This window comes from Mustela erminea, chromosome 14 (genome assembly GCF_009829155.1).
Source record: "Mustela erminea isolate mMusErm1 chromosome 14, mMusErm1.Pri, whole genome shotgun sequence".
In the NCBI taxonomy this organism is placed as follows: domain Eukaryota; kingdom Metazoa; phylum Chordata; class Mammalia; order Carnivora; family Mustelidae; genus Mustela; species Mustela erminea.
This window is the reverse complement of record NC_045627.1, coordinates 34,258,528-34,279,123: the sequence shown is the minus strand read 5'-3', so window position 1 is coordinate 34,279,123 and position 20,596 is coordinate 34,258,528. Positions and strand designations below refer to the sequence as shown.

The 20,596-nt window shown below is 35.5% G+C and overlaps 1 protein-coding gene and 1 long non-coding RNA gene across 6 annotated transcripts in view; one reads left to right on the top strand and one right to left on the bottom strand.

The window, feature by feature from the left end:
- LOC116572924 overlaps window positions 1-4,878 on the bottom strand; it is a 35,950-nt gene extending 31,072 nt beyond the window's left edge. Inside the window, exons 1-2 of the long non-coding RNA XR_004278552.1 lie at window positions 4,791-4,878; window positions 1,095-1,247 (exon numbers count right to left, since the gene is read on the bottom strand). This is a non-coding gene — a long non-coding RNA (uncharacterized LOC116572924). The remainder of the gene's footprint in view (window positions 1-1,094; window positions 1,248-4,790) is intronic.
- Window positions 1-20,596, top strand: part of CTNNA3 (catenin alpha 3) — a 1,797,739-nt gene that overhangs the window by 190,067 nt on the left and 1,587,076 nt on the right. For all 5 annotated transcript variants that reach the window (XM_032312382.1, XM_032312379.1, XM_032312381.1 and 2 more), the window contains exon 5: window positions 4,531-4,650. In XM_032312382.1, the coding sequence (XP_032168273.1) occupies window positions 4,531-4,650 (120 nt within the window). The remainder of the gene's footprint in view (window positions 1-4,530; window positions 4,651-20,596) is intronic.

Below are 20,596 nucleotides of genomic sequence, written 5' to 3'. Positions count from 1 at the left end.
GAGGGAGAGGGACAGAGAGAATCTTGAGCAGACTGTGCTGAGTGTGGAGCTGGCTTCGGAGCTCGATGCCACAACTGTGAGATCACAACCTGAGCTGAAACCGAATTGGATGCTCTCCCTGACACTGCCACCCAGTTGCCCCGAGAACACCTAATCCTGATGAGTACTGAGTAAAGTACAGAATATTTGAATCACTATATTGTATGCCCGAAATTAATATATCACCATACGTTAACTAAACTGGAATTAAAATTAAAATATAAAGAAAAATTGACAAATGAGTCTTTTCACATAAAGTTGGAATGCTTTTCAAAGGGCAGCTGCTTCTGTCACTCTCTCAAATAAATAAACAAAATCTTTAAAAAAAAAAAAAGAGAGAGAGAGAAAAGAAAATGGGATGCCTGAGTGGCTCAGTCAGTTAAGTGTCTGACTTTGGCCAGGTCATGATCTCGGGGTCCTGGGATGGAGCCCTGTGTGGGGCTCCCTGCTCAGTGGGGCATCTGCTTGTTCCTCTCCCTCTGTCCCTCTCTCTGTCTCTCCCTCTGTCCCTCCCCCTGCTCATGTTCTCTCATTCTCTCAATTAATAAAATCTTCAAAGGGCTGCTTCGTGTGCTGGGTGAGCCTGCATGCAGGGCATTTTTTTTTTTTTCCCCAAGATTATTTAATTTGAGTGGGAGAGAAAGGATGGAGAGAATCTCAAGCAGAGTCCCTGCTGAGTGCTCAGGTCCCTGATCATGACCTGAATTGAAATCAAGAGTCAGACGCTTGAATGACTGAGACACCCAGGCACTCCTGCACACAGCTGTTGCAGAGCCATTTCTGTTTGACAAAGCCCTGTCGATCTTATGGGCATGAGCTCCATTTGTCTGCAAAGCCTCTTGTTTTAGGTTTCTCTTGGGTGCTGGTCTTAAATGTTGGCATGCCTAATGTGGGGTACAAAACCTTCAATACTCAGGGACTAGCTGTGGGTTTTGAGTTTCCTCCCAAATGTGGGTTGCCATGCTGGGGATGGGGGGTTTATGGTGAGTTTGTGTCTCTCCTTCCTGCTTCTCCTCCTCCTACTTTGTGTCTTTCCTACCTGCTTTGATGTTTACCTCTTACTTGCTTGATGTGAAGTGGTTCCTCAGCCAGTTTCTAGATTTTTTTTTCCCCAGAGGAAATTGTTCCATATACAGCTGTAATTTCAATGTGTCTATGGGAGGAGGCGGAGGCAGGACCTTCCTACATTTGCCATCTTGAGTCAAAATCTGAACAGAAAAGAGTTTTATGAGAAAACACACTGCGAGTGTTTACAGTGCTTACTCTAGTGGCAAATTTTGGGCTTAGAGATGTTTGCTTCTTCTCATTTTTGTCTTGTCTGCCCTGTGATAATTGTTTCATAAGGTAATCAAATAGAACAGAATTTGCATTTGTTTTCTGGTTCAGAGACCATTTTGATACTCAGTTTTGGCAGTTTTAGAACATTCCTAGGCTTGTTGGAGATCAGATTTATTCATTGGGCTTTTTTATTTTACATTTGAATTTTGTAGTAAGGGAAAAATATTAACACAGGATAAATGTAGTGTTCAACAAATTATTGGGCCTTCTTTGCTTATTTTAAATTTCCACTCAAAAGTTTGAAGAGGTAAAATCTAGGAATGTTAAAATCTCTTCAATTAATTCTGCTTCCTTTCCCAACTTATCTTCAACTGAGAGAACATTTATTCTGAGACATAGTCAACATAATGAAATTGCAGTGCACTGAACTAATGAGAAAATCTTAAGAGGTCTATTTCAGTGATCAAGCACAGTGGCCTATTGGAATGAAAAATCCTCAAAGTCAACATCTAATTTTTTAAAAGTAAAATCTAAACCTCTCTTTAATCACTGTCTTATTTTTATCTTTTTCATGTCAGCTTTATCTGCAAAGTAAAATTATTGCTTTTACTCTTTAACATCTTTAAATATATATATGGGCAGAGAGAGATGGGGTATGTTTAATAGGGATCTAACCTAAAGTATATTACAGATAATTGTATGACCTCTCCTTGACAATTATTTGTTGTTATATGGAAAAAAATTTACTTAAATAAATGAATCATCATAATTTGAGTACTTTGAGCTACTTAGTGTCAATAAATGGAGAGAGAAAGTCTTGATAATGAAAGGTCAAACTTTAAAGTCTCCACTTTACGCAGACTGATTTTTCATAGAAATATTTTGTGGTGATGTATTCTTCCTGGATTGTCTCCATTTCTTCTTTGGCCATGGAAATATTGCTTGGTTTTCATGTTTTTTTTTTTTTTTTTTTTTTTTTTTTTTTTTTTTTAAGATTTATAAATGTGTTTACCCTAAAATTCCTATTTGGATCTGTATAAAGTTCACAGAAGTAAATGTGAAAAAGAAGTATTTCAGAAGTAGAGCTAATATTTTTTAGGGAATATAAAATGCTTAGATTTAAATAGATTGGTCAGTTTATATTAATTGTTGGTAAATTTGCTTAAATTGCTTAGAATATTAAATTTGGTATTTTGATTTGAATGTAGTGAGAAGGGACCAAGAAATGGGCAAGACACAGAAATGATCATCAGCATGATAAAGTTAATATAAAAGTCATTATAATTATGTCAAGATAAATTTGTTAACTATGCTATAAAATAGGGAAACGAGGGGCACCTGGGTGGCTCAATGGGTTAAAGCCTCTGCCTTCAACTCAGGTCATGATCCCAGGGTCTTGGGATGGAGCCCCACATCAGGCTCTCTGCTCGGCGGGGAGCCTGCTTCCTCCCCTGTCTATCGCTCTCTGCCTGCCTCTCTGTCTACTTGTGATCTCTGTCAAATAAATAAATAAAATCTTTGAAAAAAATTATATTAAAAAAAATAGGGAAACGAGCAGACTTTGGCTATGTTGAAACTGATGGGTAGAATCTGTTCCCTTTTAAGGCTCTGAGAACTTGTCCTTCCATTTGAAGCCTAAATCAGATCTCTTCCTGTCTTCTACATGGCCTGAGTTCCTCAGCTGGTATAACTAGTTTTTTTTTTTTTTCTGTTTTACTATATGTTACTTTTATTTCTCTCTCTCTCTCTCTTTTTGTTTTTGGACTCTCTTTACTACTTTGCCTTGCATTAGAGTTAGTGATATGGTAGAAAGAGCACAAACACTGTAGTAAAAACCTGGTTTATACTCTCTGAGTCCCAGTGTACTTACTTGTAGACTGGAGAGACAAATAGGATTACATTGGAAAGCACAAAGTACCTGGCTCAATAAATGTCAGGGTCTTTCCCATTTCTGATTTCCATGTGAAGTTCCTTCATAGTTTTTAAGTTCCTTTAAGGCAGGAAATGTGTTTTATATTCATAGTACCTTGTGCATAGTAGGTTCTAAAAGATTATTTGTTGAATTTAATTTACTGTAGCGCTGTGGAAGCTTAGCACTGTTATTTTCCATTTCTTTTTCCTCTGTCACCTTGGATTGAGATAAACATGTTGCTTTCATGAAATTGAGCATTTAATTCAGTAGAATGCCATTATAATATGACTTATCCCACAGAGTTTGAATAGTAAGGTCAAATAATTTCCCTGGAAACTTAATAATATTCTATACAATCTTATTAGCCTGTCTCATAGCATCATAGTCCATGGAATTCTGGTGTGTTTAAAATGGTGAAGTCTCTCTCTGTAGAAATCTGTCTAAATGCACACAGTGAGAATATGGGAGGTAAATGACAAGGAGAGAGAGCAAATGCAAATGTCATTGCAGGTGACATTACTTGACATTTTCAATCACTGATCTTCCAAAGTATGTTCTAATTTACTAAAATAAACCAAGAATTGAATATCTTGTGATCTCCCTTTGCTTAATTAATTATTAGCAGCAGAACAATATTCTGTGATCCACTGCAATTTGTCTCCTTTGTGTTTATCTAGTATCTGACTTAAAAATGAACAGAAGCATTCTGATTCAGCAGAACTGATTTATAACTCATCTGCGTTATAGAGCAGAAATGAATAAATGTTTGCTGAACGTGCTACATATGCTTAGATCACAAAAATGTTAGTTTTCTTTCCTTCTCAAAATATAAGATCTGAGGGATCTTCCTGGTTGAAGTTTGTGGGGTGCTGATTTTGCATAGATATTTCTATAGAGACAAGCAGCTACCTTTATATATATTTGTTTCTGTGATTGGAATGTGAGAGCTTTCTTAGTACTTCCTCATTATGATTTGAAATTATAATACATTCATCACAATTTTTTTCATTAGAAGTAACAGTATATGCTAAAACAGTTTTTTTTTTTAAATTCAGTATGCTCTTTTGTTAGAATGAGGATTAAACATGCTTCCCATTCATGTGGCAATGTTGGTTATACTTATGATACAGTTTCTAATTCTTTACAGTCATTTCACTGAAGGACAATTGGCATGTGTTCACTCTGGATTATGAATGAGAGAAACTGAGGCTCAGTCTGGACTATTTCTCTGTTTCAGCTAGTCAGGCATTTGAGAAAAATGTACTGCTATCCTAATGATATACTTTTGTTTTCAATTTCAGTTTCAAAGAACATTTGAGTCTCTAAAAAATGTTTCCAATAAATCTGACCTCCAGAAAACCTACCAGAAGCTTGGAAAGGAGCTGGAAAATCTGGATTATTTAGCCTTCAAACGTCAGCAGGTAGGAGTCAGAACTCTTCCTGGTGGAGGAGGTGAACACTTTATGCTTCCTGCCATTCTGCCTGTCAGGTTTAAGTGGATCTAGGGAGACTTATCTTCTAATGTTTAGGGCAGAAATAGGTTGTGTTGTGCTGTGCTGACCTGCTGCGTTCATACGGCTTCCTGAAGCATTCATTGTTGTCCTTGCTTTTAGATGTGCAGTTTGGGGGTTTCCACATGTGTCCTTATACTTCCCTTAAAGAAAACTCCTGCTGGTTTGTGAAGCTGTAACTACCCTTTGACTAAGGATGCCTCAATGTCATAAAGGAAACCTCTGTGATGGCTTGGCCAGATGGCTTTTATATTTGACAGGGGGATACTTGAGGAGAAAAATCACCTGATGACCAGAAAAAGGATATAGATGTACGTACAAAATTAAGGGAAAGAATCATGAATATGCCAAAGTATGAATCTACCTTTAGTTTTCTTGTTTGATCTCTGAAGATTGGTGGAATTTTGCTAAATGTGTAAGGGGGAAGGAAAATGTACTTTACAAATGCAAAGCTTTTAGCCTCCTTGTATAGACCTCCAAATAAATACAGAACCAAAATAGATTTTTATAAAGTTGCTTTCAGAATTAGTATTAAAAAAAATTAGTAATCACTAAATTTGATGTATTTGTGAGATGCTGCCACAGTAACTAGCTAGCCAATTTTCCCAAGCTGAGCCTCACCAATTTCCTCAGAGCCACTAGGTGTCAGGGTTGTCAAGCTTTTACTGATTGAATATTTATTCCCATCAGAACAGCCAGATAGACGTTTAAATTAGGTTGCATGAAATTCGGGAATGTGTTCAATGATGGATAATGTCTAGAAAAATGACTAAGTGGCTGACTCGCATGGCCAGGCACTGAGTCCATTTTTTAAGTCTTTCATGTTAGTATGGCAAAGGTGTGACTCTCTTGTGATTGCCTGATTCACAGATTTTGTATCTTTTGGATGAAGTTTTCAAAGCTGGGCCTCTTTTTTTTTTTTTTTTTTTTTTTTTTTTTTTTTAGTTCAGTTTATGAAATCACTGTGGTATGGTCTGGAAGTATTGACTTGAAAAGGGAATTGTGTTCTAGGTTTTGCTTTATCACTGACATTACATGGGTATTTAGCCTTTCCATTGCCCTATTTTCCTGAGAGTTACTTTTATTTTGTAGAATGTTGTGGGGTAAATGGAATATCTCTGCATATACTTTAACTTATATGAAAAAGGACACAATATCCATTTAAGTTTTATTTACTTATTTTAAAATTAGTGATGGCTTACATATTAGCACATGTAAAGGAAGTGGGTCACAGTTACACAGAGCTACTTACTACAGGAATCTCCCAGATGGTGCTGCTTTAAATTCACTCTAAGTCATTGCTCTGGCCTATGCAATTTTTAGTACAGTTTTGTTTCCAAGAGCCATATTTTATCACTGAGGGATATTTGAGTTGGCAGGCAATAGTCACTGTCCTCTTCTCTCATCCTTTCTTATTAGCACATTTTCATTGATTAGATTCTTGCATTAGCTAATTGTGAATTTGGAAAAATGTGAATGCTTCAAGGGTAGAAGGGCAAGACTTTGCCTGAATAAAAGACAGATAAGTAAATTGTATGTGTGTTTGAGGAAAAGATGGGCACATGGTGTAAACATATGTACACTTATGTATATGTAAATCATATGTATGTTTATTAAAGGCAACTGTATGCCACATATTGTGATTAGTAAATGTATGGATCAGATCATGAAATGTTTATAACAGTACAATGGGGATGGTTTTATGAGCACCATTGTAAGGTGAGAAAACTGTTAAGTAACTTGTCTAAGGTCACTGGGCTAATAAGACATAAAGCTGGGCTTTAAATCTAAATCAGTCTGATTCTAGACCTGGGAGTTTTCCAGGTCTCATTCCCAGTACCTTGCAGGGAGGCAGGCTGGAGGATAGGAAGGTGAGGAGGCCTCGGCGTGCAGTATGAAGACAATTTTAGGGATGCCAGACCCAGGGCGTAAAGAGATCTTTGAAAGTGGTTACCTGGTGAGAGGCAAAACAGGGTGGGTTCTCTCTCCACTTCTCTTTCTCTCATGCAGATTTTTAGTATATATGAAAACACAAAACGATTTTTGAAATAATGTCTTTAGACAGCTAAGAAAATGCATGAAACTTTATCTTCACAATCTTCCGAGTATTATATCTAGTAACCATGGTTCTAGTGAAATTTATTCACACAAGGCAGTGTCTTAAACTCAAAGGGACGAATCCTTATGTAATGAACTTAACTGTACACATAACATACTGTCAATCCTTTTGTATTACACAACTCTAGCTCTCCTTATATCTAATGATCATTTTTCTTGATTTCGAAAGAATGGAAGGGGAATTGAGGGAAGTGGAAAGAGGATGATAGAGTAGAAAGTCAGGGACCAAAGACTGATGAAAAAGAGGGAAAGGAGCTTGTAGGGATATGATAAGAGGGATCAAATGAGGGAAATTAAACTGTACTTGGTTTTATACTGTGTACCTAGAACTCTTCATTTTATTACCCCCCAGTCTGACTCCCTGAAGAGACGTTAAGAAGGAGACCTGGGAAAATAGTATAGTAAAAGAAAACATTGATTTTTGAAGAATTAAAAATTTTTCAAAATAGAAAAATAGGGAGGAAAAAAGAGAGGAATACAAAAAGACATGGCAAATGAGGGAGATGGCAGAGGATAGCAAAGACAAATTTTGTTTACCTCCCATTTTGTTTCCAAATGTAGCAAGAGCTTCCTAGGAATTTGTAGTATTAACCAAGTTCTGTACCAAAGCCACAAATGAATTGTTAGGAATTAGTTTGGGCAGGGTTCAGAGAGTCAAAACAACATCAACTCTTCTCTGACTTGATGAGATTTGCCTTTTATCTCCAATCCTATGCCTTAAAAGGCCTTCAAACCTTTTAAACACACACAACTAAGTTTCTTCTGCTGGAAAAGATTCAGGTTTCTGTAAAATTGCAATTCAGCAAGAAAGATTCTGCCTTATAAGGCAGGATTCTTTGTACCAGAGGATTAGTCATGGTTTGTTCCCCGGTCTAACCATATTTATCATTCCTCCTTGTGACAGCACGTAGCTCCATAAGGACAGAGCCTCGTCTGTCACCTTCAATGCTGTATTCTCTGCAGTGTTCACAACAGTATCTGACCCATGGCGAATGCTCAATAAATACTTGTTGGTGCTCTTGTTACTAAGAACAAGGAAGCATACCTGAAGTTTTGGTTTCAGATTACAGGCAATTAGTATTGATGTATTTTACTATACTTTTAAAATTCAGAAGGGCATTAACCCTTTGGCTTCCTGGTTAACCCTTTAGCTTATTTATTATTTAGGTTTTCTCCTAACATTAATAATTTTCCAGTCATTTCTTTAAATAAACACAAAATGTTAGGGTCACCTTAACTGTGAATTATGAATGAGCAGTGGATTGATTATAGTTATTTTCTTGGACTCATTCATTAGATTTTATTTTCTGTCCCTCCCTATGACATTTTAAACATCATTCTCAGAGATTCCCCCCCCCCCCCACCCCTCACCCCTGGGCCAGAAAGGTCCTGGGAGTACTTTGCTCTAGTCTTTTACCTTTCTTTTTTGGAATTATTGTACTTCTCCTAAGTTTGCATTTAGTTATTTCTTTTCTCTTTCTTTCTTTCTTTCTTTCTTTCTTTCTTTCTTTCTCTCTTTCTTTCTTTCTTTCTTTTTAAGAGTGAATGCTTATACTTCAGTTCCTTGGACTGTATTTTAAGTTGGGGCACAAGCATCCCTCTTTTTTCCTTCTGTCAAAAAGACTAATGTTGAAAATAGCTTTGGTTGGAAAAGGTGAGAGGAGGCCCTGATAGATGAAGTGATTGGTTTACCAGGATGAATCAGCTTGAAGTAACCAGATGACAAAGCAAGATTAGCCTGAGAATCTGGAGCTTTTTTCAGTTTTTATTATCTGGACATGCATTCATGGAGATTATCTGCTTTGACTGATTTTTATCTTCCTGGTTAATGTTACACAGGAATGGTAATAGTAAGCTTCAGTTATTATATAGAGCCCAGATTTATGTATTAATTTGAGAGGTTATAAATCAAGAAATTTCCTTGGGGCTTTGGTTTTGTGGAATAAAATAAAATAAAGTTTGATTTTCTGTACTCGAATTTAATTCCCTCTTCTCTTTTCTACCCTTAATACTTATAATAGCATTATAAGACATATCCCCTTCCCAGAGGTTTCTGAAGTCCTTTGGTATAAATTAAAGTTGACATTATTGAGTTGAACATTATGAAGACTGAAGTACATTTACATAGTGATGTGAAAATATGCAAAATTAAAATCCTGTACTTCAGATACATATCCATGTTGGAATACATTACATACCCCTGCTCTCCCTCTTGTCTCCCTAAATATGCCAAGCTATTTTGGCCTTCTGCTCTTTTCACAAGGTTTATAAAACTTGGTATTTAGAGTATACCAACCTTTTCTATTTGCTTATTTAATTGCTAATCATTCTTTAAAGCAAAGTCTAGCCTCCCTCATGGCACTTTATCCTATGACCTTTAGTCAATATGTAAACTTTCCTTCTTTGTCATTTTTAGCTTTTAACCATGTCATACAATTTAGAATCTTATTACTTATATACTTACTCTTCAATAAGCTCAAGTTAGAGTATGGCTTTGTAGTCAGCCAGATCTAGTTAGACTGTTTGTACCACCTTGGGCATCATAGTTCTTTTTTTAAAATGTTAGAAAAATAACACCTAACTCATGGCCTGTTTTAAGAAAACAGTATTTAAAACGTAAAGTACATAAATGCTTTAAATCCTTTAAAGTACATAGAGGAATCAGTATATAAAGGGCTTAGCACCATGCCTGACATGTGGTTAGTATAAGTGACAGTTATTATGATGTTGTTTTATATTATTCTCATAAGTCATCTTCCATAATGGTAAGTTTCAGAAGAATATACTCTCTATTCTGTACAGTTTTGTACGGCACATAATGTTCAGCACTGTTCTTAACATATCAGATGGGATGTTTCTGGATATAGATGATGTAGGGGTCAGAGATCTGTGTAACAAACAAATAAACAAAAATCCCAAAACTAGAGATACCTTTTCAGAAAGCAGTTGCATTATTTGCTTCTAATCTGTTTTGTGGTCTCTTGATGGGCAGTAAAACTAAGGGGTCCTGAGTATTGTGCCATGGCAATCTGTGTTAGAAATAAGATCTCAGACCCAATGTTCTGCCAAATCCCAACTCATGTAATAATTACATCCTATGTTCCTAAACTTCCCTTGTGCTGTTGTTCAGCACATTATTGTTCTCTCTTTAGTGATGATATTCAAGAATGAACCATTGCTTTTTTCTTTCACTGAGTTGAATGAGTTAATCCGTTCAGATAACTCCCAAACCAGAAGGATACATAATACTTTGTAAATAAGAATCGCCTTTAAAATGATTCCTTATCAATGAGGAAAAATAGAAATAAATTAGAAAAAATTTATTTAGTAAGAATAACTATAGGTTAACAACCTTGCATTGAAAAATAAAATTCCAGGTGGATAATGACTGACCACATAGAGAATAATCCTAGGCTCACCTTGGAATTCAAGAACACAAGACAACAGTGTCAGGCTCTTCTGAAATCCGTGTTTAGCAAAACAGAACTGAATAATGTTAGGCTTGTTGTTGTTGTACTCTAGCATATAGAGAAGAGGAAGTTGATGAATTCTGGTAGTAGTCTTCATCAGTGTAAAGACTTATGGCAATAAAAATGTTATAGATCATATAGGATGAGGGGATATGTAATGATATTACACTAGAAACTGCTTATCTGTAAGGACAGTACAATGTAGAACTAACTTCCCATTACATTACCATGAAAATGGAAGTTGTAAATATGTTTTACTTAAACTTTAAAAAAGAAAGTACCTATGCAGTTGGGATTATTCAGATGAAGTCTAAGAAAGAGTGTAATTGGGGGCTAAATGAGCATTAACAGGAGGTGTTAAGCTTCTAGAGCAATAGTTCTAGAAGCAGTAGATTTACTTCAGTGGTTTTGGCTAGATGAAATATGTTAATAGCTCAATTGGGAGAGGATCCTTCTTCCTTTCCTTGTTCTGTAATTAATCCAACTCTCTTGAAAGAGTTCTGATTGAATTACTCCTTTTAAGAGTAAGTCAACCAAAGACTGCTACATTAAAATTTTCATGTCTACCTTAGATAGTATTCTTTTTTTTTTAATTAATTTTTTATTTTTTATAAACATATATTTTTATCCCCAGGGGTACAGGTATTTACCCTAAGGATACCTTAGATAGTATTCTATTTCTTACTTGGCCAATGAAGTAAAATGATTATTTATGCCATTTGTAAAACTGTTTCTGAAGATCCCAAAGCATTTCAGACATTACTTAAAAATTTATTACACAGGTATTAAAAATGTTGAATTATAAGACTGTGCTGCACCATAGTTCAAATCAACCCCATGTTTTATTCTATCCACTACAGATGCAATTCCATTTTTATTCAATTGCACCAGTTGTCTTATAGAAAAAAAACAACGGCATTACATTTATTCTTGACTTTTCTGGTATGGAGAGAGAAGAAAGTTGGATACATCATTCAAGGTCATCCCAAGCCAGTAACAGAGTCAGAATTAATATTCACATTTCCTAATTTCTAGCTTATTGCAGTAGCCATCTAATCATTTTCACTACTTCATAAACTGCAGATCTTTATAGGGTAATTTCTTTTTCTATAGTTACAGTCTGAAGTTACAAAACCTTATAGATTTTATGTAAGAACCTCATCCTTTATTTAAATAATCAAAATGATGCATATTATATATTGGTTCTCCTTCTAAAATTTGATTTCTACATTGTATATAATTAATAGTCATGACAAGTAGGTATCTCCTAATTAATTAGTAAAGTAGAAACATGGAAACATTTTTTAAATTCCAAGGTTTGCTATTCTGTTTCCATCTGTTGTCTCTGGGGTTCAGTTTATTGGTGGCACTTAGGTAGAAAGCTGTTGAATCAGGCATATACTAGCTGATTTTCATGCACCAGAGAAGATTTATTAATTTTTTACAAGGTTGTTTGCTATGATAGTTTGCCTCATGGGCAGCTTATAGTTACTTTATGGTGGAGAATGCTTATTGAAATAGTTAATGCTTTGTTATGGGTTGTTTTCAAAATATACAATGCTGATAGGAATTTTAGGGTGCTAAAAAACTTAAGTGTTTGCATCAATATGCACTTACTTTTGCCTGTCTTATAGTAATATACCTAAGTCCATAATATAGTCAATAAAAGTTAGTTATTGATGAGGAACTAAAGTCCTAAAAGAGTTAACTCTGAAAAGGCATCTTCTCTAGTCTGATCATTTGAAAATGATCTGTGTGTGCAAAGAGGATATATTTTCACTTCAAGGACATGAGCTGTGGTGGCCTATGATGCAGACTGAAAAGGCATACAAGTATCAGAATCTTAAACTAAGGAGTCTTTGGAATTCATCTAACCCAACTATTTTATTTTAGAGATGAGAAAAATGAGGCCCGTGGAGATAGCCTGTACACAGCTACACACTTGCTAATAGCAGAACAGGGACAGTGGCAGGGAGTGACATTTTCTTTGGTTCTTTTGTGAATCCTTTAGCCTAAGTCAGCATAATATGTGTATTGATCCTTCAGTATCTCTGGTTTGTAAACTGAATATAGATATGGATACTTTCAACATCTAAATTTATATGTATACAGTTAGATATTGAAATGCCTGTAAATGGAGGTCATTCAGTAGCACCATTAAAAAAAAAAAACAACAAAAGACAATGTAGGGGTGCCTGGGTGGCTCAGTGGGTTAAGCCGCTGCCTTCGGCTCAGGTCATGATCTCAGGGTCCTGGGATCGAGTCCCGCATCGGGCTCTCTGCTCAGCAGGGAGCCTGCTTCCTCCTCTCTCTCTCTCTATGCCTGCCTCTCTGCCTACTTGTGATCTCTCTCTGTCAAATAAATAAATAAAAAATCTTTAAAAAAAAAAAAGACAATGTAGTAATATTACAATATTTTAGAAGAGGTAGAAATTATAAACATCATTTAGTTCAATTACTCCAATACACAGATACACAAAAAATACAGAAAACATCATTGTGTTCTTATATTGCAGAAGAATTTTGATTTAATAATTTCCAGATCCTGTATCCTCTAAAGATTTTATTTATTTGTGAGGGAGAGTACAAGCAGGGGGAGCAGCAGGCAGAGGGAGAAGCAGGCTTCCTGCTGAGCAAGGAGCCCGATAGAGTGTTTGATCCCAGGACCTGGGGATCATGACCTGAGCTGAAGGCAGACGCTTACCCTACTGAGCCACCCAGGTGCCCCTCAAACTTTATTATGTATACAAATCACTTGGGAAATTTTGTTAAAATAGGCATTTTAATTCAGTAAGTTTGGAGTAAGACAGGAGAGTCAAATAAGCTCCTCAGTGATGCTGATGCTGCTGATCTATGGATCACATTCTGAGTGTGAAGGGAGTTTAAATAATAAATTACAAGAGAGTATCATTTCCAGTTGTATCGCAGAAGCCTAATACAATCCCTGGACAATAGTAAGTACTTAGTAAATATTTTGGATTTGGGTGATGATTCAGTAGTAAGTTTTGTGTCTACATGTAGGACATAGAAGGTATTGCCATCCTTACTATGATATCCTTCATCACATATTTTATACCTTTGGTGCTTTTCTTTCAATGTGAAAGGACATGCTTGTGTACATAAATATTGTGTTTTTGTAGATTATGTATTTCAGCAGTTGTAGAAGTTGTTCTTTGCACATCTTTGCCCCAAGTGAAAGAATTAGTTTGAATATGACAGCAATTGGGTCTAAGGTACAAGAAGCTGAAGAAGAGTTAAGAATGTAGTATATTTGTGTATCGAAGTTGTAGTGCTCTACCTGTGCGCACAATTAGGAAACAACAACAACTGTTACTGCATCCTTGTCAGGTGAAAAGATTACTGCTATAGCTGTAATTCCTGTGTTAATAGTGGAGCTGGGAGTGCACCTAAAGCACGGCTGGCTAAAATTCAAAGGAAGTGTTGATGTTGCTAAGAAGAGGCCAACAGTTTTGCTGACAGTAGAGCTTTAACACGAACACACCAATCGTGCAGCCTTTTGTAGATGTTAAGTTGTTTGTGAGGGGCTTATTGCCTGAGGGCTAATTTAATATAAAATGAGAAATTCAGTTTATTCATCTTTTTTTTTTAAAGGATACTCGATTTTTGCCCTCCAAAATACCCTATTTGGACAGTTTCAAGTTGTCTATTTAGGAGGAAGCTTATTAGCTTTTATGTTTTTTTCTCATGCTACAAATGTGAAAGCCGTAGAAACACATAGTGAAATACATCTAGGTAAGGGGAAGTACCACCAGAAGATGGAGCAACATGGCTGGTTTACTCTATATCTTGATCAGTGATTTACAAGGGTATATGCATGCTTAGGTTTTCTTCCATATACCGTGGTTTGAAATGACAAAAAATATATATAAAGTCATCTAATTAATATTCTTCAGAGTCATATTACAGTTTAGATGGGTTATCTTTGAATTTTTACATTGTAAATAGCCCTTCTTTCTTCTATGAGCAGCTGATAATTTGTATTCATTGACTGAATTATTAACTATATCTTGCTTAATATTTTTAGTATCACTTATGGGATTTTAGCAAGTTGCCACAATTAAGCTATAATATACATTGCATTCTTCTCCTTAACTGTATTTCTATGAATCTAATTTTTTCTCTGTTGTAACATACAGCATTAATACATTCTAATATTTGCTATATAAATGCTGGTCATGTTATTATAGCATCTGGTTGCACAATAGTTAAGTATTTATCATTTACTCCATTATAAAACCTTTGTTCCAAAAGCTGTATGAGCCTATTAGATATACACACAATTAGGTAGGTAATGATCTGTGGCTGCATCCATACAGCATCAGCAGCTGACCTGTGGCTGGTTTTCCAAGTGTGGTGTTGATTGAGAGGAGGTACTTAGATTATGGGATGAAACTCTTTTGAATATTCTGAGGGCTTTGTGTGTGTGTGCTCATGTGCTCTGAATTAAGTTCTATATTTTGTTTTAACTTTACTGTTTGCTATTTATTTCTTGACCCTGATTTAGATACTGGTATTTATCTCTTTTGTGCTAAGTTCTCCATTCACACACTGGGAATTACTGAAGCTTTTCTTGGTACTTTTATTGGTAGAAGAAGGAAATGGTCCACCATATGTTTCATTGTTGATAGTTAGACATTTATTTCTTCATCCTAAATTTATATTTGTAAAATTAGAGGTAACTGAGTTTTGGTCTTTTTCCCAGCTTCAATGTTAGAGACATTTAAAAAAAAAAAAAAGAGGGCTGTCATGGAAGCTGACAGTATGAAGGAAAAATTTGAAGGAAGAATTGAAAGAGGAAAAAAATACATTAATGAAGAGAGCTATAAAAAAAGTGGGGTACTTTTGACATTTTTGATAATCATCATGTGTAAATTTAGAGAAACTAATTGTGGTAACTTTGGTAAATTTTCCAAGTTTTGGGGTTTCTTTGTCAGCTTTTGAGTGTAAGCTCAATGAGGCTTGCTTTCTCAGAGTAGAGGCATCACTTTTCACTTTGGGTCAGAGAAGCAAGTCCTGGGGTGTGATACAATGTATCCAATAAAAATAAAGAGAATTTTTGGTAAGCATCAATGTACTGTATTGAGAAAATATTGGGCAGAAAGTTTTAGCTTGCCTCTTGCTCCCTCTAATAAAACATGTCTATACCGTGTAGTAAGAGTAGGCATACTTAAGGTTAAACTCATTTAACAACAGAGGAACTATGTTTATTTTACTTAGAACATGGGTAATATTAAACCTAGACTAAGCTGAAATAAATGGATTAAATGTACCTGAACTTTGTTTTAAATTTAGAAGAACTAAACTAGTTGGAAGCTCTGAAATCTATCAGGAAACAGGAGGTATGTAACTTCTGGCATAAGATACTTAAGGTATTTGATTACTAACATAATGGGTAAGAATGGGATCCATGAACCTACCAGTGGCAGGGTATTTATGAAGGGAAGGAAGCTTAAATTAGATTCTGCATTAAGTAATGTATGCTAAGTAAGTTAGCACTTGTGAACATGTGGTGTTCATGACTGACTTATATCAATGGCTATGCATTTTCTTCTGCTCCAAACATCTGGCCCTGCAGACATAGAGAATATCTTGATATCTTGATATCTTTGTTACTCTTTATTTTTAAGAAGTTTTAGAAGGTTTATTTCTTACCCTTGGTAATAACCATTTGTGTACATTGCTTCTATTGAAAGTTAGTAATTTCTTATTGTCATTAGGATATCAATATGAAAAAAATGAAAATGACAATTTTTAAAAATGTCGGTGTAAGTGAAATAGATGTTATTATTCTACATTGTGCATTTTTTATGTACATACTTCTTGCGTATGGTTTTATATGAGACCTGAGATCAATGAACACACTCTAAAATCAAGCTCTTAGACTAAAAACTCTTGGTGATACTGAAGAACAGAAGTAATTGTGAGTAGTTTTAGGATAAATAGACTGGTAACATTTTTATGAAATATGGCATTAAAACATACTTGTTTTGAAGACCAATAAACTGGAAAGACCAGTCACACTTCAGAATAATAAAGAGGGGAGCCTGGGGGGCTCAGCTGATTAAGCATCCGACTCTTGATTTCAAGTCATGATCTCAGGGTCATGAGAGAAAGCCCCATGTCTGGTTCCACTCTGGGCTTGGAGACTATGTAAGATCTCTCTCTTTCTCTCTCTCCCCCTTTGTTTGTCTCCTGCATCTGGGTGGCTCAGCCATTAAGTGTCTGCATTTGTCTCAGGTCATGATCCTAGGGTCCTGGGACTGAACCGCACGTCTCCTCACATTCCCCCTGCTTGTGTTCCCTCTCTCGTTCTCTCTCTCTCTCTGTCAAATTAATATACATATAATCTTAGATAAAATTTAAAAATTTTTAAAAAGAAAAAAGAATAATAATTTAAAAAATGTAGTTAAGATTGATGTATAGCATGTTAAAGTGAAGTGCATATTCCCTAAGAGTCCTCTGAAAATGATGTGTGTATCAGAGGAATTACAGGCACCAGAAATAATATATATAGCTTATGTTTCTTTCTTTCTCTTTCTTTCTTTCTTTCTTTTTTTTTTTTAGAGAGAGAGCAGGGTGGGGAAGGGCAAAGGGAGAGGGAGAGAGAAGGAATCTTAAGCAGGCTCTATGCCCCAATGTAGGGCTTGATCTCATGACCCTGAGATCATGACTTGAGCTAATATCAAGAGTCAGATGCTTAAACAATTGAGCCACCCAGGTGCCCCTATATAGCTTATGATTGTTAATGAAAAACGTGATACATATTTCTTATATGCTACATTTTCTTGTGAACTATATTCTAAAATGGATGGAATTAGGATGATGCTAAGAATTCATTTCATTGTGTTACATTATAAGCAATTAAAAATTTATTTGTAACAGGTAACCATGTTCTCAGAACAATAACTCATTTCATATCTAGCCATCAGTATGAATATTCTCCTTAACTTGACCATACTTTAAAAACTGGCATTACCAAAGCATCTATTGGGTTGGAGCTGGAGTAAATAACGGGTGATAAATTCCTGCTAAAAGGAAACTCAAAATTATTATGCAGTTGTTTGGGAAGTTTGAATTTTTTTTTTTTTTTGACCCAGTGGAGTTGGGCAGAATCCGAATAATGACTCATAAAACATTTCACAGCCATATTTAACTCAATTCAGACAAGTAAAAATATAGAATGTTTTACTTGCCCACGATGCCCCCTTTTAAAAAAAAAGTTAGTAATTGGAGTGTAGTTGACATACAATGTTACATTAGTTTTAGGTATACAATATAGTAACTTGACAATTCTGTATATTACTCAGTGCTCACCATGATTAAGTATTGTCACTATTTTATTGCCACAACATTATTGACTATATTCCCTATGCTATACTTTTCAACTCTGTGAGAAAATTTATTTATTTATTTAATAACTGGAAGTTTGTACCTCTTAATCCCCTCCATCTATTTCAACCAACCCCTATCCTCCTTCCCTCTAACAACCACCAGTTTATTCTCTGTATTTAAGAGTCTTTTTTTGTTTGTTCATTTTTTAATATTTCACATATAAGTGAAATCATATGGTATTTGTCTTAATTTAAGGCAAATACATTAAAAAATAATGAGATAGTGTATTAAATTTATATCTATAAACCCAGAACTTGGCTTCAGTAAAGGCAGAGAGCGCTTTATTATTTTTTTAAAACTTATCTTCCTCCTAAGCACTAACACAAGTCATATATACATGAATAAATCCCCACCACTGTGTGAGCCTAGTCTGCTGAAAATAAAAAGGCATATATAATTCTGTCACACAGCAAGATAAAAGCTGTGTTCTTTATGCATGGAAACCATTTTCTACTAGAATGAGTCATAAAAAAAATAATAGAATATAAAGAAAGTGAGTTTATGGAAAGAAGATTGACTTCTTAGCATTATGTAAATACTTTGTACAAGGGTGCTCTGGTGTAAGAAACATACTATGTAATAATTCACTTTAATAAACAATAGGTGACGATTATTCATGTAATAGGGATTTTTAGTGTACATAAATGTTCATCTGCAAATTATTGACAGAGAGGTTAGAATGTTAGGGGACAGTGTCAATTGGACATTCTATAGTAATGAATGTTTCCTCTCTCTGAAGCTGTGGGGACACCTACTATACAGGATAGATTTTTAACTTGTTTAATTTCTGCAATAATCATGTGATGGAATGTTACAGGGTGGTGACCCGAGCCTTGAAATGAAAGTGAAAGCAGGTTACATTTTGGTAATGTCCCATAAGATTGAGCATATTGGTCTCTACCCCTACCAACATTTCCTAATTCCCCAAGACAGGGACTAAAATAGAATGCCTAATGCTTCATGTGCAGGTAGTGGGATTGTCTGAAGGGAGTGCCAAGAGCACACTGTTTAATAAGGAAGAGAACGGATGAGCACATCGTAATCATAAGGGATAAGTGAGTCTTAGGTAGAGGAACCAATCTAGAGAACACATGGTAGTTGCTAAAGGAATATTAAGAAGGGAGATGATATGGAAGAGTTTAGCATCCAGGTTAATGTGGAATCCAAGGTACTTTCTTAGAAGCAAGGTGTGCAATAATATGGCACAATTTCACTTTGACACATTATGTTCTCTTTTCCATTTTCTTCCTGGACTGCCCATGCTGGGAAGAAGTTTAGGCCTAGATAATAATTAAAAAAAAAAAAAAAAAAAGCAATTCTTGATGTCTTGCAAGGAGAGGCAAGTAGACATAACCAGATTTTCTTTTTTTCTTTCCCCTATTCCTTGCCACCCCAGGAATTACCTCCAGGCTGGGGAGAAAAGGAGAAGAAAAAACAAGTTTAGTTGTAGTCTGTTTTGTGCATGTCCTCCACCACTGTCGACCACTACTGCCCCCTTTCCTCAGGCTGGGAGACATGATAGAACTTAATCCATTGCAGTTTGGGGGATCTGGGATAAATAATGAAATCCAGGTCTAATCTGGACTTCTGAGGGTAGAAAGTTTTCTAGGGATCTTAGTGTCAGAGTGGGTATTTTTGTTTTTGTTTTACCATATTTTCAAGTCAGAGTTTTTTTTTTTTTTCCCCAGTTCTGAAATAGTGTGGAAGGCATCAGAAAATTCCCTTGGGACCAGAGTGAACTACAGAAGTCATCTGAGAGAGGGAATCAGGGAACTTGGTCACATGGAAAAGACAAGGGCAACAGATTAAAGAGGGATGGGTGAGAGAAGTTAGAGATAACCTCAGGAATCACCATTGCCCAGGGATCACCAGTTTGCAGTGGGAAATGAGAGAGCTGCGGATTGTTCCAGTTGTCATTTGAGCGAGTGTTCTCCAGTGCTAAAGACTGGATGGGAGGAGTTGCATGAGGAACAGGAAGCCAGTGAAGGATCAAGGCAGATCCAGGTGGATGTGAAGATGGTTGTCTTCCAAACTGTTCTATATTTGCAGATTTATGATCTCTCCTGTGGTTTAGACTTATCCCCAAGGAGAGGGAATCAGGAGAAAAATCTGAAAGAGGGATTTAAACCTGAATATGATTGAATTATGAAACTAAACAGATTTCTATCACTGAATTGGGCTGAGTTTACTTAAACAATTAAATTAAACTTCTGTCCTGAGCAAAATGGGTCTTGGAGTAAAAAGAAAATTAATTTTATTCAGAAAAAATAAGCTATTTATTAATTGTACCTTCATAAGGCTGAAAAATAAGTTATAATTTTACACATCAGTGTTTATAGTTGTGAAATTTATATATGCTATAAAGTTCTAAATCCAGGACTGAATGGAGGAGCATTATAATATCTGGAAATACAGCAGATATTTTGATGATGATGATGTTAATGACGATGATGGTGTATGTGTGTAGCACCTGAATCTTTATCATTTACTTTGGCTTTTGTATTCCACTTCTGCAATAGCCAGATGGGAGATGAAGTATCATTTTGGTTAGGGTTGCCAGATAAAATATAGTATGCTGAGTGAAATTTGAATTTCAGATAAACAACAAATAGTTTTCTTAATATTAAGTATGTCTCAAATACTGTACAGGCATACTAAAAAAGTATTCATTATTTGTTGGAAATTGAAATTCAACTGGGAATGTTTGATTTTTATTTGCTAAATCTGGCAAGCCTTGCTCTTTGATACATATAGCCAGTGAAAAAATAAAACTAGCCTGTATTATACTCTGTAAAGTTTGACAAAAAATAGGTGCTATACAAGTGTTAATATTACATTTCATAGAAGAGGTAATT